Genomic DNA, 17417 nt, shown 5'->3' on the forward strand with positions numbered 1-17417 from the left:
AAAACTAAAGGAAATATAGGGAAAAGGAGAAATACATGGTTATTAGGATATAGAAGATCTATACAGCATAATAAGGTAGTTCTCATTGCTAACATTAAGCTCTGTGTAACTGAAAAAAGATAATACATCTTCAAATGTTCATAGAACACTTAAAAAAACTGACCAAATAACATTCCACCAAAAAAACCTCAATAAATTCAAATTAGAAATATTTAACATTCTCTGAAAGCAACACAAAACTAGAAATTATAACTAAGATAATAAACGAAAATATAAATATATATTTGCCATCCATAAACAACTCACAGATTATAACTCCCTCCAAAAAAAAATCGTATCTTGACAATAACCAAAATAAATCACTATACATCAAGACCCATGGCATAAAACTAAAGCAGTAGTCAGAAAAAGGTCATAGTGTAAAATACATGTACAGTGTTATGGTTTCAACAAATGAAGAATGAAAATAAAGAAAAGTTTTGGGATGTCTTTATAAAATGATCACAATACTGGGCTGGGTGCAGTAACTCACGCCTGTAATCCCAGCACTTTGGGAGGCCGAGGCAGGCGGATCACGTGAGGTCGGGAGTTTAAGACCAGCCTGACCAACATGGAGAAACTCTGCCTTTACTAAAAATACAAAATTAGCCAGGCGTGATGGCACATGCCTGTAATCCCAGCTATTCCAAAGGCTGAGGCAGAAGAATTGCTTGAACCTGGGAAGCAGAGGTTGCAGTAAGCCAAGATTGCACCATTGCACTCCAGCCTGGGCAACAAGAGTGAAACTCCATCTTAAGAAAACAAATGATCATGACACTGAAAGCAGAAAATTTTCCTGGAATTCAAAAATGATTCAATATTTAATATAAACCCTTCATATTGAGAGAAGATAAAAAAAACATACGATATCGCCATAGATAATGAACTGCATTTAACAACATTCAACAACCTTTCTTGATTTAAAAAAAAAATAACAACTAAATACAGTAAGAATAGCTAAAAAGTTCCTTTACATGATCAAATATTTGTCTCAGTCCAAAAGTCAGAATAATGCCCAATGGGGAAACATTAGAAGAATTCCCAAAAAAAAACCATCAAGTATATCCACTATTTTCTCTACAACTTAATGTTGTCCTGAAGGTATTAGCTAACATAACTAGCCAAGAAAAAAAAATCAAATGAAAAAACCAAAAGGAAGTGGTAAAATTATTGCTAATTACAGATTATATGATTGTATACTTGGACACTCTCAAAGAATCAACCAAAAAAGTTATTAGAAACAGTAAGACTATAATTATAGTTGAATATAAAATTAGTATTGGAAATCACTACATTCATATATACAATCAGCTGAGAAATACAAAAAATTCTTTGACTCACACTCATCGAAGCATTTGTTGTTCTTTTCTAAATGAAATTAATGCTATTTGGAACATTACTACAGCAGGAATTTTTGTTCAATAATATCTAATGACTTGAACTAAAAATATACAAGTGTCCTAGAAGGAAATACTTGGAACTTCAATATAATAGAATCACACAGAGGACACAGTAAACTTTTTAAAACCTCAATATCCAATGTTTTACTGTACTCAAACTAAAAATGCTAAAGGTTGAAATATAACAGAATATCTCAATTCAATCAATATAACTAAATCTTCCTTATTTTGGGTAAAAAAATTAACATTCTATAAACCTGGTGGTTTTTCACCAACCTTCATATATGCAACATTTTTTACCTTTTTCGCCCTTTCTACCAAACTTAAGTGTTTCAAACAACCATAACATAAGCCCTATCCAGTTTATCAAAATGTTTTAGATGAGATTTAGCAATACATAAATCTAATGATCGGTGGGCATAGTGGCTCATGCCTGTAACACCAACAATTTGTGAGGCCAAGACAGGTAGGTCACTTGAGGCCAAGAGTTCAAGGCCAGCCTGGTCAACATGGCGAAACCCCATCTCAACTAAAAAAACACAAAAATTAGTCAGGCATGGTGGTGAATGCCTACAATCTCAGCAACTCGGAGGCTGAGGCACAAGAATTGCTTGAGCTTGGCAGGAAGAGGATGCAGTGAGCCAAGACTGCGCCACTGCACTGCACTCCAGCCTGGGTAACAGAGTAAGACTACATCTCAAAAAAAAAAAAAAAAAAAAAAAAGCTAAAGATTAATTGATATACAGGTCTTAACATTTATAACTATGTTGACTTCTTTGTCAGCCTATTTATTTAACCACCAAAGGCTTCAGCAAGAATTACCTTCATATTTAGGCAAAATAATAACAATGATTTATTTTTGTCTAAAGAGTAAGAATCTAGTATTTCTGGCTTTTGTTTTTTTGGGGCATATAACTTAACACCATTTTTCCTTACCGACTAATGTTTTATTATACATAAAAGCTATACCTAAAAATTCCTTTTGAGTTTATTTCTGAATTCTCACAACTCTATCTTTGGTCTATATGCCTATTTATACACTGTACCAAACTATTTTAATTAATGAAGCATTTGATACATGGTAGACCGCTGCTTCTCATTCCTCTTCTTTTTTAGAATTCCCATGGTTATTCTTACATGCTATTTTTCCATTAAAACTATGGAATATGTGTGCCTAGATTTTTTTTAAATATTATTGGTATTTTTACTGTGATCACACATTTTTAGATTAATTTAGAGAGAACTGATCTCATTATAATACTGAGTCTTTCCATCCAATAATAGGATATATCCCTTAATTATGTCTGAGTACACAATTCTTTTTCTTTTTCTTTCTTTCTTTTTTTTTTTTTTTTTGAGACAGAGTCTTACTCTGTTACCTGGAGTGCAGCGGGCTGGAGTGCAGCGGTGCAATCTCAGCTCACTTCAACCTCCACCTCCTGGGTTCAAGCGATTCTCCTGCCTCAGCTACCTTAGTAGTTAGGATTACAGACACCTGCCACTATGCCCAGCTAATTTTTTGTATTTTTAGTACAGACATGGTTTCGCCATGTTGGCCAAACTGGTCTCAAACTCCTGACCTTGTGATTCACCCACCTCGGCCTCCCAAAGAGTTGGGATTACAGGCATGAGCCACCGCACCCGACCCACAATTCTTTAAGTATGAAATCATATTGAATGAATACCTATCAAGCAAGGAATGCTTGCAAAATTATTTTCTTATCTACCAAACTAAGAGTAAATATCAAGAGGTGTTCATAGACACCTTCTCCTTTAAGAACCAACTGTAGTTGATAAAAGACACTTGTATTTTTACTAGTGTATCATGAAACAAACATTTAACTTTCTTCAAAAGGTTACAAACTATGTTTGTCAACATAGCTAGATTGAGGAAATACCTAACATGTGCTATTTGCAGGGAGAGAGGGAAGAAGGCATGAAAATTGTATAAGAACAAATCCCTATCCTTAAATGGCTTTCAATTAAAGTGGAGATACAAGAAGAGAAATAGGAATATGACTACCTTCCTCAATTCCCTTGTTTAAATTTCTTCCCCAACAACCCCATTTTCAGAGGCAAAAACAAACCAAATAAGAAAATTATGGCTAACTCCTTTGGGAAGGTGAACATCTTATGACAATGATCAGTCTCTAAAATTACAGAGAATGAAATGTCTAGAAAGTTATAATTTGTAAACAAATAAGGTATCCAGAAGTAAAATCTATAAGACTGCTTGTAGCATTAGTCAATGGTAGAAACAAAACTTAATGGTTGCTGACTTAGAAAATGAACCAACTCCCAAGGTAATGCATATTTGCCAGCATAATGCAGAAATACAAACTTGTAACTTTATATAACCCAAATCTTCCCTCACTATGGTGTGTAGCCTTAATGACTTCTATGAATATAAATTCAGCATTTATATTATGATTTAAGTTTCACTAATAGTTGAAAAGATCAGAGATAAATACACTATTGAATCTGAAAGGCAGAAAAACTGTGTGTGGAATTATACTAAATCCCTCCATATTACATTCTGAAGTAAAAATATAATAAAATTTCAAACGATGTTATATGGAGTATTGATATTCTACCATAAAGAATAATTTTGGAATAGTTATACAATATATGGTCAGTCCTGATCCATGACCTCTCCAGTAAAAGCATTTGGGAAACTGAGAATATGTAGACAGCAGTTACTTTTTGCAGATATCAGGTAGATTTCTAAGCTATATAATCAATGTAGACAGTGTTGAGCAAAACAACATACTTTATTGCCCCTTTTGCCTTTAAGTCTTTAAGTAAATCCTAGTCCAGCCCTCAAAACTGATTGCTATAATTTGGGTATTTGACTCTCCAAATCTCACGTTGAAATCTGTCCCCCAGTGTTGGAGGTGTGGCCTAACGGGACGTGTTTAGGTCACGGGGGCAGATCTCATGAACAGATGAATGCCCTCCCTGGCGCACGGTAAGAGTTCTCACTCTATTAGTTCCTGGGAGAGCTGGTTATTAAAAAGAGAATGGCACCTCCCCCATCTCTTGCTTTCTCTCTCGCCAAGTGATCTCTGCATATGCTGGCTCCCTGTCACCTTCTGCCAGGAGTGAAGCAGCCTGAAGCCCTCACCAGATGCAGATGCTAGTGCCATACTTCTTGTATAGTCTGCAGAACGATAAGCCAAATAAACCTCATTTCTTTATAAGCTACCCAGCCTCAGGTATTCCTTTATAGCAACACTAAACAGACTAAGACACTATTTCCCAAAGAAAAAAGTCCAAGGATAAGCTCACATTACACACAAAAGGCAACAACTCACATTACACACATAACAAAATGTCCTGTGTTGTCTTCTTTTTACCACAACGTCCACTTTCACATTGTTGTGTTTTATTTCATGCTTTTTTGATTGTCATCAATCAGAAGGACAATGCTATTCTTTGTTGGATACCTGGTCTATGCTTCAAAAAGTAAAAAGCTCACTGAAATAGAAGCTACAATGGTTGAGAATGAGGTCACAAATATCAAAGAGACAAAGTGAAAAATGGCTCTGAAGCTTAACAAGCCAAGAAATGCTAGGTGCAGGTGACGCAGAAAAATCAGAGGGACGCTGTAAGGATAAGAAAGCTTCATACCCAAAATAACAGAAAGATCAAATTGAAGAAATTACATTTTTCAAGAAATGAAGTTTTCCTGCTTCTAAAGAACAATTAGTATACAATTTATTTGCCCAAAAAAAATTCTTTTATGAATCATAATAGCAAAAATAGTAGATGAAAGTTTTTGGATAGTCATTAGAATTAGCACGGTAGAGTTCTCTTATCAGACATTCTGTTATAACTAGATACAAATCTTTTACGATCAAAAAAGTCAATCTTTACACGGACATAGATGTAAAGTGCATTTTTGAAAATTTAAAAGTGCTTAAATCAACTAAACATCTCATATTTTTTTCTAAATTTCTTTTCTCTCCTCTTACAAAAAAATATAAGGGAAACAAGAAAAAGGGACTCACAAATTATAAAATCCACTACCACTCCTGGGATAAAAGCCATTCCAAAAGATTTCAAAAAATGAAAATAAAAAAATTAGCAGAGACAATTATTTTGCAATACTATGTATGCACTCAATTTCAGCTCTGATAGCTACCTACAAACTTATAATTTTACAAGCTTCAGGAATTCCAACTTAAAAATATGCCCTGCACTGAAGACTAAACAAACACATTTTTTATAGTAGTACCCAGACTGAGGCAATGCCCCAATTAAATGCTCCCATAGCATTTTACACTTCTCTTTTATAACATTCATCATACTCATTACTTAATGTTTGCAGTCTAAGATATACAGTCAGAGAGTTTTCTATTTTTATGTACCATACACCATTATAATCCAATGTCTAAACAATTGATACCCATAAATGTTTGTTGACTGAATAAACAAACTTTTTATTAAATTGTCTCTCAAAATTCTGTCATGATACCAGTGCTATATTATAAAATATTTCTAAAATAAGGGTCAATTGCTTTCTAGCAGTGACTATATAGCAGTAAAGAGGGGAAGAGAGCTGGGTGAATAGAATCTATTCAGAATAATTTGAGTAGTTATTCTTTTGGTTTTACAAACCCTGCCCCACTTGCTGTTACCCTCCATTCCATGCCCAATGCCCCTAGGGGAGCATGGACATCTATTAGAAAAATTACAAAACCCTGCAATATAGAGCAATTATTACTCATATTACTAGGTAATATTCCTCAGGTATATTGGATTACAAATGAAGGTTTAAAACAATTGTTCTGCTATTTTTAAAAAATCTTTTCAAATTGTAAGAAAAATTCAAACTCAATCAAATATTACCATTTAATAATAAAGAGACTGAATATACATATTAGATATGCATTAAGACTAGTCAGAAAAGGAGATCAACAAAGAATAATCTACTTACATCAATGGAAAAGCAAAAAATGGGAGTGTCATGGCAAGTCTTGCTGTAAATTCATCAGGAAGATACCATAAATATACAATTAAACATGTAAACAGATAGAGAACTGAGGAATACAGAATTAATCTTCCAACCCATAATTTTTGTAATCTCTGATTTTTTTCCCTGAATTCTTCCAATGCTTGAATTTCCTGTTAAGAGAAAATTACTCCATGTTAATAAATTTCAAACTTCATTAAAAAATTAAAATGTTAAAAAATTTTAACATGACAGAAAGATTATATTTAAGAACTCTTAAAGTTCAATAAAGTATAATACCCTAACAGTTTAAAACAAAACATAATATGAAAAAGAAAACTATAAATGAAGTTAAAAATTTATAACACTTATTCTGACAAATCTTTTTATAATGCAAAATTAATTACTATTTTTAACCTATCAAATTGGCAAAGATTCAGGGAATGAAACTGGTATCAGTAAATAATATTTGTTGAATTAAGCAAGTAATAATTCTTCCTATAAAAAAGATTTTAAAAATCTAGCAATAAGAAAAAGAATAAAAATTAAAACAGTAACTCATCTATTTATCACTCTCAATATTCCCAGAAAATAATCATTTTTGATAATAGTACACAAAAAGCTGTGAAAATTTTGTAGACTGATAAAAACTGTTGTAAACTATCTCATCTATTTTGTCCTACCTGTAACACTGATTTACACCATGCTACAGCTCGCATTTCATTCTAACTGGCTCTGTTACTTGATACAGATTTCTTAAGTCACTGATAGACTTTGGATTTTTTTGAGATCACGTAACATTAAAGTTCTCAGACTCACTCTACATCATATCTAAATTCCCATACCAGGTTTGGTCTCCAAAATATATACAATAATATTTACTTAGTACCTAAAATGAATTAAAATACCTCACAGCCAAAGAGCATACCTTATCTATACTTTCTAGAACTTCTACAGTTGAAGGCTTTGTCTGTTATGGAAACAGAAATAAGAGACAGCATTAAAACTTATTATCACAAACCTTTATATTTTGCTATAATCAGTAAAGAACATTTATTTCAAAATTAAATTTTCTCAAATGTTGTCATGCAAGTATGTATTCTTGTTTATTTATAACTAAAATTTATTTAAATAAAAATAATTACAAACAGACTACATAAAATTAAAGAAATAAGAATTTCCCTACTTAAGTTTTTAATCCTAGAAAGACTTTTAATTCTGATAGCTCAATAGGTACCATTCTTAACCTCAATAGAACACACTGGTATAGAAAGAAACAAATTTTGGCTAGGCATGGTGGCTCACATCTGTAATCTCCGTACTTTTAGAGGCCAAGGCGGGTGGATCACTTCGGGTTAGGAGTTCAAGAACAGCCTGGCCAACATGGTGAAACCCCACCTCTACTAAAAATTAGCCAGACATGCTGGCATGCACTTGTAATTCCAGCTACTTGGTAGGCTGAGGCACAAGAATTGCTTGAACCCGGGAGGCAGAGGTTGCAGTGAGCCAAGATTGTGCCACTGTACTCCAGCACTCCAGCCTGGCTGACAAAGCAAGACTCCATCTAAAAAAAAAAGAAAAGAAAAACAAATTTTCCTCCAAAAAAATTCCTTAGGAATGATTACTCAAAAGAATTAACATATTAAAAAATTTACAGACTAAAGATGGTCTGATCTGCTACTGCTAAAAGTTCACTTAGGACTCTGGAGGTCAAAATCAACAGGCTATCTTTCTTCTAAATTCCTAAAGTGCTTTTTGAAGATCAGATTTTAAAAGGACATCTAAGAATACTTCGTTATAGAAAAGCTTGTTTGCCAAAGATGTTTTTTATACATCAAGAATAAAAACCAGCCAAAATCATTCATAAAACACTTGAAAAAATATTTACCAATTACATACTCAACAATCCAAGAGGGTAATGAATATCAGTTCATTGTAGTTCCCATAAGAGTTGTTAACATTAGAGTTAACCATATGAAATTGACATTTTGCTAAGTTGAAGCAGTTGAATACTGGCAATTTCATATGGTTCAACCTAATATGAAAGACAAAGGAAGAGAGATAAATTTGATCTTTGGACAGATTATTATAAGGCCATAACAGGGTCAATATAACGCTAATCCAAAACAAGGCTGTTCCAGCAACAGCGCAAAAACTAAATTATGTACCAAGTATAGTTAGACTCCATTATTATAGTAATAAGGAGTAAAAAAATAAGTAGTTTATCCTAGACTACCTTATCTCCTCTTACATTTGAAAAGAGCATTTATATAATTTATACAATTCATATTTTCTAGCTGTAACTTTGAGGTACTTCCTCTAAAATCTTATGCAATAAAACCAAACTGCATGTCTAATTTTGTTTAACCCGTAATTTCTACAAGCATATATAGTGTGACTTCAGTCAATATTTATGATAAGCTTCAAGTAAAAAGATACAGTCTGTAAAAAACAAGTAAGGTATAAAACACTTATTTTTTTGAGACAGAGTCTTGCTCTGTCACCCAGGCTGGAGTGCAGTGGCAGGATCTTGACGCACTCACTGCAACCTCCGCCTCCTAAGTTCAAGCCATTCTCCTACCTAAGCCTCCGGAGTAGCTGCGATTATGGGTATGCACCACCACGCCCAGCTAATTTTTGTATTTTTAGTAGAGACAGGGCTTCACCATATTGGCCAGGCTGGTCTCAAACTCCTTACCTCGTGACTCACCCACCTCGGCATCCCAAAGTGCTGGGATTACAGGCGTTAGCCACAGCACCTAGCCTAGAATACTTATTTTCAACTACCTTTCAAAGGAAGGTAGGCACTTAGGAAGTCTAAGAAGAAAACAAGAAAAGATAGCCATTTGCACACAAATACATAAATACAGAAATAAAAATAATTCATACATCAAAGTGAAACAATTCTGTTAAACAGAGGCATTGGACAACTATAGAACAAGTGGAAGTATTAAAATTAAAAAACAGAAAAGTAATTCAGAAGAGAAGAAAAAAAGAGTTAAGGAAAATAGCAAACTACTATTCAAGGCTATAATTAAAGAGACTTTCACAAATAGCTTTATGTGACATTTTTATGTTAGACTCAAGATCTAGCCGTCAAGAAAAGTACCTTACCCTCCATCGAGAAAATAATCCACCCATCTTTTATTTGTAGAAACTGGGCACAATGATAAATATCATCAATTGTCCAAAGGAATTCACAGCTAGAAATAAAGCAAGTATTTAAAATGTTAAGTTAAATACACAGCATATCCACTATAGACGTTGCAATACTGCCTAAAAAAGTTATGAAATATTAATTTCTTTGGACTCCACATATATGGAATTTCATTTCACATAGTCATTGGGATAGAATCTACCTTTTTTCTTTTTCTTTTTCTTTTTTTTTTTTTTGAGACAGAGTCTTTCTCTGTTGCCCAGGCTGGAGTGCAGTGGCGAGATTTCAACTCACTACAAATTTAAGCGATTCTTGTGCCTCAGCCTCCTGAGTAGCTTGGACTACAGGTGCATGCCACTACGCCTGGCTAATTTTTGTATTCTTGGTAGAGACGGAGTTTCACCATGTTGGCCAGGCTAGTCTCGAACTCCTGACCTCAAGTGATCCGCCCGCCTTGGCCTCCCAAAGTGCTGAAATTACAGGTGTGAGCCATCGCACACTGCCAAATCCACCTTTTAAAAATTCATTCTTCAAAACTAGAACAGACTTAAAAGTGAAAATAAAACTTTTCAAGCTTTTTAAATGACAATGCAGTTTAGAAATGTATATTCTTACCATTTTGCTATTTTCTATTCTTTAAAATAGGTTCTCTATATTGTTCTTGTAACAAAGTTTTACCATAACTACTTTCATACTACATACTTGAATAATTTTTACCATCCAGCTGTCTCCCAACTAAACTAGTTATTTGGAATAGCAGTGTTTTACAATGTTTAGAATATCACCTTACAAGTTATAATAGAAAGCCAACTGAGTTTTGAGTAAGAAAATAAGGATTACAAGGCTATCTATGACATTTAGCAAATTACTTAATGATTCTGAGCCTTAATTTTCTTTTCTCTAAATTAGAGTTAATAATCCTACCACTTTCTCACAGGATAGTCTTTAATATTACCATCTCACAGATAAGAAAACTAAGTGAAAAGAGGATTAGTGATTTGTCCAGCTCAGGAGCAATATGGCCTATAGTCCCTTTATCTTCAGATTTCTAGTCTCTATTACTGAACACTGCCGTTCAATACCCAAATAAACATTTCTCCCTGACATTTTGTATAAGTCCCTCAAGCCAGTTGATCTTCAATTCAGCTAGCTCTATAACCACTTCTTTTAGTTGTTTTTATATTACTCACGAATGTTTTATAATAGACAACAATATTATATTCTAAATCAACTTACTGGACAATAATTACATAAATTTTTATTCTTTTAAGTTGAAATGGTAAAAGTATACTTTCAAACTGACATATTTTAACCAGGTTACTGTTAGATACTTGCCAATGTATAAAACTACTTCTTTTCTACCCAAAAAAGGTTACCTGTGTTATACTTCTCACACTTTTTAACCATAAATGTAATCAGAAAATACCAGCATGAAGTAAAAACCCTCACTCTGCAACATTATTTATATATTGTAATTAGCATAAGGCATAGCTATCTTAGAGTTTCTCAGAAAAGTAGCTAATTGCTTAACTATAAAATACTTTTACTTACAAAGTAATTTTAAAGGACAGAAACACCTATAATCTGTCTTGAAAAACTCTAATGTTTATATGAATGTTTCAAGTCATACTTAAGCTGCAATCTAAATATTATTAATCATTTAGTATTAGCTTAGCACTCAAATTTCTAAAATGTGGTTGTAGAAAATCCAGGAACTTGAATGAATTAAACTGTAAAATTCTATCTAAATTATGACAGTAAATAAATCTAAAAACCTTCTTGAGATGCTAAAAATAATTACTGAAAAGGTGGGTGGAGGGAGTAGATTCATATGAATCACTTGTTCTCAAAATATACATCATTCCATTATTTTAGAACTAGTGTATAGCGTCTAGCAATGTTCTGTACATAACCAACCCACATATTTTGGTTTGAAGTAGAATTATATCCTTCTATGTCAAGTTTGTAACCATCACACCCTGAGACTGTGATCAGAATTTTTAATATTTGAAATTAATGACAACAACATCAGGTAAACACTTAATAAACACTTCATTTCTAGCAGGCCCTAAAACAAATGATGTGTGTGTGTGTTTGTGTGTGTGTGTTTTGAGACAGGGTCTTACTCTGTCACCAAGGCTGCAGTGCAGTGGCGTGATCTTGGCTCACTACAACTTCTGTCTCCAGGGTTAAAGTGATTCTTCCACCTCAGCCTCCAAAGGTGTAGCTGGGACTATATAGGCAAACGCCACCACACCTGGCTTTTTTTTTTTTTTTTTTTTTTGGTAGAGACGGGAGTTTCACCATGTTGGCCAGGTTGGTCTGGAACTCCTAGCCTCAAGTAATCTACCTGCCTCAGCCTCCCAAAGTGCTGGGATTATAGGTGTGAGTCACCATGCCCAGCCCAAATGCTTTATATTAATTTTAGCATTTAGATACTACTATACCTCCATTTTACAAATGAGATACCTAAGGCAAGAGAAGTAGTGTGCTAAGTAACATCCCAAAGACAGTAAGCAGCAGAACCAAACATAATATTTTAGTTTTTTTAAGTACCCACTTATTACCAATAACACAAAATCAGAAATAAAGTCTGCTTTACTTCTCACTCTGTCTGTTGCCCAGGCTGAAGTGCAGTGGTGTGATCTCAGCTCACTGCAACCTTCATTGTTCTAGCAATTTTTCTATCAAATTCTGATATTAAAGGAACTGATTTACTGTAATGCACATGTAATAGGTGGTACTTTCTAAAAGATGTGAAAACATAACAAAATTAAATAATTAAATCAAATATTTCTCCATAGCTTTAATTTCATACTTCTTCTGTATTCAACCACTGGTTCTCTCCTTTCCACCCAAACATCTTAACTCCAAGTCCTGTGGCCTATCACTTACTGTGAAATTTTGGAAAAATCATTTACTTAACCTATCTGCTACTCAATTTCCTCATCTGTAAAAGAGAGATAGATAGTTAAGGACCCTCTTAAATGTTGAAAGGCTTAAATGACACAATGTATTCTAAACTATTTACAACAGTGCCTAACACATAGTGATTGCTCAATATAAATTGTATTAACTGCTGTGGTTGTTGCTATTTTCTAATCCATCTCTCAGTTCTTTCAAATACATGGAAAATACATGGGAACCAAATAACCTTTGCATTTCCTTCTGAGGCATAAATCAATTTGCTTGCCCTGGATTGAACAGATGGTTCAACCTCAAGCGACTTGTCTCCAAGAACTCTTCCATTAACATGTACAGAGTGTTTCTTTCCACTCTGATACCACAACAGGACCTGTCATGACCTTAAGAGCTGGGTGTATCTAAGTGTGTTTTTCTTGAGACAGAGTCTTACTCTGTCTGTTGCCCAGGCTGGAGTGCAGTGGCACAACCTCAGTTCACTGCAACCTCTGCCTCTTGGTTTCAAGTGATTCTCTTGCCTCAGCCTTCCATATAGCAGGGATTACAGGCGCGTGCCACCACTCCCGGCTAATTTTTGTGTTTTTAGTAAAGACAGGGTTTCACCATGTTGCCCAGGCTGGTCTCAAACTCCTGACCTCAAGTGATCTGCCTGCCTCGGCCTCCCAAAATGCTGGGATTACAGGCATGAGCCACCACACCTGGCCTATGTTTTTCAATGAACAATAATGTCTACCACGTTATTTGAATGTTTTCTACTAATGGCTATTCACACTCAGTTTTGGGTGTCAGAATTTTAAATCTTGGAAAATGTTTTACTTAAATTTTCACCTCACTCCAAGCCACATTAAAATAATAAAACAGATCTGGATTCAAAATATGGCTCAACTACAGACTAACTATGCAACTTTGGACAGATTACCTAAACTCTCCAAGCCTCAGTTACTGCATTTGCAAAATGGTAAAAATATCTACACTTCATAGAATTGTAGTATAAATTGAATAAAATTATGTATGATTTGGCACAGTGTCCAACACATAGTAAGTGCTTAATAAATTGTAGCCATTATTATTATCAGAAAACAGATGTCGTATTTATATGAAACATATTTCTTTCTAACTTCTTATAAAGAAAGCACCTATTTCCTAATTCTAAAATTGGAAAATTATATTACAGTTTGTGTTTTTACTAAAATCAATTGCTCTCATTTTCTCTAGAATAAGAAATAAAGCAAAATATTCTGCAGACTCTGCCATTAAATAACCTTGTAGGCCTTTGAAGAAAACAGCAAAGAAAGTTTTATGTTTATCAAGTTCGAAAGTATAAGCTATTTAATCACCATCAACAGTACCTCCATAACATATTGTACTATACAATTGAAGAATAAAGGTGATTTGTTCTAGAACTCTAACTTTCAAATGTTGTAACTGAAAAGACAATTCTGAAATAGCCCAAGCCACATTTATTGCTCCTCAAAAAAAAAAAAATTTGAGTGCTTAATCTATTATATATTAAGCACTCAATATATAATGATTAAGTGCTTGCTTTCATGGTATGCCAATTTTCATCTGAACTAAATACCACCAAAAAAATTACTATTTGGTTATAAAGATTTCTATACGAAGTCATACCTTTTTAATAGCCATATAACTTCTCCCTTTTCTTGTATTATCTTCCAAGTTAATAATACATAAACACTATATAAGTTTATTAACAGCATTACTGAGCTGATCTCAATAGATGACAGAGAAACTTAAAATTCTAATTTTAAACGCACCACTCCTGTTTAAGAAAATGTGTTAAAAGTCAACTTGGTCCTCTGGGGGCTGCTGAGGAAAAGAGATAGCATTCCCTGCCAGGTTGAACATATTCCTGAAACCAAGCTTACTCACACCCACCAAGCTGCTGTTGAAGAGTCAATTTTGTCAGTGCTGACACCCAGGCCACAAAGAAAGGAGAAAACAGTAGACACTAAGCAACAAACAACAGAGGCCAGGGGAAAAGCGGAACACGGAAAACTCAGTGACTCACGGGTCTTGCTTAGTACTGTGACAGCACCATCAGCAAAGCTGAGTTCACCAATTACAACTCTTTCACAATCCGTAAACTACGTACTGATGGAATTTAGATTTGTTTTTCTCCTCCTGCCACGCCTCTGACACTACGCATCTTCATTCACCCTTCCTCTCCACCCCACAGCCCACCATCCCTGGAATAAGGACAATGGTTGGATTGCCTCTTCTCTAAGTAGCACGTACTCCACGCCCACACGCCAGAGCCCGGCAGCATGACACTGACAGTTTCCAGTTCCTTCTGCTCTTTCCAACTCTTGGAGCCTCCGCACAACTCAGAAAAACAAAAGGCGGACAGAACGCTCAAAGCGGATGGCTGGGCGTAGGAAATGCTAGTTTGGGACCTTCTGACCCTTCGCCTCGACACAGGTCGGCCAAAGAGCTGGGGTTCAAGACAGTTACCACCTGGAATCTCCCAGAACGAAGCTGGAGAAACCACCAGCCCTAGAGAGGAGAAAAGGGTCTCGAGACTCCAGCACCACCCCTGCCAGTGTGCTGAGAAATCCAGAGTACGAGGCGGCAAGCCTGGGTCTGCGCGCACCACCGCGCAGCCAGACTAGCCGCCGCCGCAGAGCTCTAGGCCCCTTGGCAGGAGGCGGGGGCACCGCGGAGAGGCAAGCGGGGAACCCTCAGCTTATTTCCCAGGGGCACAGCTCAGCATGCCTCTCCCCTGCAGAGCCCTCCCAACTGCCCTCGTCTTGAGCGTTCTACCTGCGAGGAGCGGGCGCAGCCCGGCCTGGGCGTCCACCCCCGCCAGTCTCGGCCGCCACCGCGCAGCCTGCCTCCGGAGCAAGCAGCAACAGCCACTGACAGAGAGACTGGCCCGGCGAACTCCTTCCCATCAAACCCCGCGCTCCCGCCGCTCGCCAATTGGCGCCGCGGCCGACGCGCGCCGCTCCCCCGACACGTGACCCTACCCGGGGCGGGCAGTTGTTGGGGTGGGTGGGCCGGGAGGTTGGCCTGCAGGTGTCTGTGCCTGTGGCCTCCGTAGCCAGCCTAGGCTGCTCTTTGTCGCGTTGCAGGCATGTACTGCCACTTATTATGACTCTTAGAATATAGTTATTTCTTACTCTTCCGCTGCCTCCTTTGCTTTTAAAGCCTGTTCTGCCAGGTCTCGCTGGAGAAGGAAACCCCTGAAACTGGTCCTGGTGGTCTTAGACCGCCGCGCGAGCGAAGAGTGGGGAATTAAGGAGGATGGAAATGGGTGCGTCTGGAAGGGAGTCCGTCCTGAGGAGTCCCCGATCAGCTGTCAGCCAGCCGGCAGCAGAGCAAGTTAAGACTACACAGTTCAGGAGAAGCCAGTTCCCATTCAAGCCAGTGGAGAAAAATCAGCCTGGCCCCCAGGAGTGCTTGACGCTCTCTCATTCATGGCCGTCAGAAAGGGTCATTTGACGACCTGGACGCTTACCTCACTGGCGTGAGGTAAGCTTCAAACGCCATATCATGTTACTTTAAAGCCTGCGGATAACAACATAAGCTGAGTTTTCTATCTTAGAACTCTCAACCTCAAGAACATTCTCCACAAGCCCTGATAGGTGGACCCACAAAAAACCACCCAGGCTATATTTGACTCAGATTTGAAACGCTGCCTAAACGGTATTAAGTTTCCTCCTCAACTGGAAAAGACAAATAACAAATGATACCTGAATGAGAAAAAGACTAGACGTGCATACAGTAATGTGTGAGCAGGGAAACTTCAGCAAAGGTTTTTATTATGCTTTACCCCTTTTACGTGCTTTACCCCATGTGCAGACATTTTTTATGGTTTTATTTTTCTATTTTAGTTACATACACAGAAAAGTTTCAATTATTTTTAAAGAGTATAGTAGTTTTAATATGTTACATTTAAACTTCGACGATGTAAACAGGTTATCAGGAAGCTAAGCATTGTCTGGTTCGTAAGAATAATTTATTATACTAGAAGCTACCACATAATTCACTGTGGAAGTTGCTTGCCCTAATTGCCTGAAATATTTAGTTACAGTTCTGTATACTTGAAAGGCTGAAAGGAAGGGAACTAAAGTTTAGTGTGTTACTGTGGATCACTTTCCAAATGCAGAAGAAAATGGACAGAAACATTTCACCTGTTTTGATATGGAAATTTAGCCATTTTGTTTTTCAACCTTTGCTGTTTCTGTATTAAAGTCCTGTGCAGTTTTGCAAATACATTTCACCTCAGAAAGATCTCTTTTCCTAAAAAGACTGGGAAGAATGGCTTTCCACTTGTCAATAATGTGGCCTCTGGTTTGTCTGTATTCTAGCCTGGGCTACCAAGCAAGACCCCCACCTCTAAAAAAAAGAGGGAGAGTAGCGGGTGGGGGGAGGGGACAAAGAAGAGCTGGTTGATGCACCAGAGTCCAGAAACCTACTCCTGAGATAAAATTCCCTAGGGAATTGCTCTACCAAGACTAAAGATTTGACCTGGCAAGAGGAGGGAGAGAAGTATTTAATCATTAACTCTTTTAATCCTCCCAACAACCTTTTTAGTATAGTATCATTTTTCAAATGAGGAAACTGAAAAGTAGAAAGATTATGTACACTGTTGAAGGTAACAACATAAAAGATTATGCACACCGTTGTTACCTTCAACAGTGTACATAATCTTTCACTGCCTCCTTTATATCAAGAAAAGTTCATCAAGCAAATAAAGTGAGGGAAAGACATTACAAGCAGAGGAATCAACATATACACTATTGTGACTGGACTTCAGGCTACAGGGTGATTCCAAGTATTTATTCAGAAGGCCATGTCTTAAGTGCTGAGGATGCAGGGATAAATAAACAGCTGTCCTAAAGCAGCTGACACTAGTGAGAGAAACCTTAAAAAAAAATACAATGTAGACTAAATAAGTTCTGTGATAGAGGCTAATGTTCAC

The 17417-nt window shown here is 36.3% G+C and overlaps 1 protein-coding gene across 4 annotated transcripts in view; it reads right to left on the reverse strand.

Annotated features, from left to right (window-relative positions):
- Positions 1-15384, reverse strand: part of LNPK (lunapark, ER junction formation factor) — a 72909-nt gene extending 57525 nt beyond the window's left edge. For 2 of the 4 annotated variants that reach the window (XM_064373338.1, XM_064373339.1), the window contains exons 1-4: positions 15254-15314; positions 9508-9596; positions 7322-7363; positions 6379-6566 (exon numbers count right to left, since the gene is read on the reverse strand). In XM_064373338.1, the coding sequence (XP_064229408.1) occupies positions 6379-6566; positions 7322-7363; positions 9508-9534 (257 nt within the window). In that variant the 5' untranslated portion in view covers positions 9535-9596; positions 15254-15314. Of the gene's footprint in view, positions 1-6378; positions 6567-7321; positions 7364-9502; positions 9597-15253 lie in introns of those variants that run through there. The other 2 variants (XM_012471922.3, XM_064373340.1) reach the window with 2 other exon arrangements.
- Between the last annotated feature and the right edge of the window lie 2033 nt (positions 15385-17417).

Source organism: Aotus nancymaae, unplaced genomic scaffold (assembly GCF_030222135.1).
Source record: "Aotus nancymaae isolate 86718 unplaced genomic scaffold, 86718_ANA_hifiasm-v0.15.2.pri h1tg000008l, whole genome shotgun sequence".
Taxonomy (NCBI): domain Eukaryota; kingdom Metazoa; phylum Chordata; class Mammalia; order Primates; family Aotidae; genus Aotus; species Aotus nancymaae.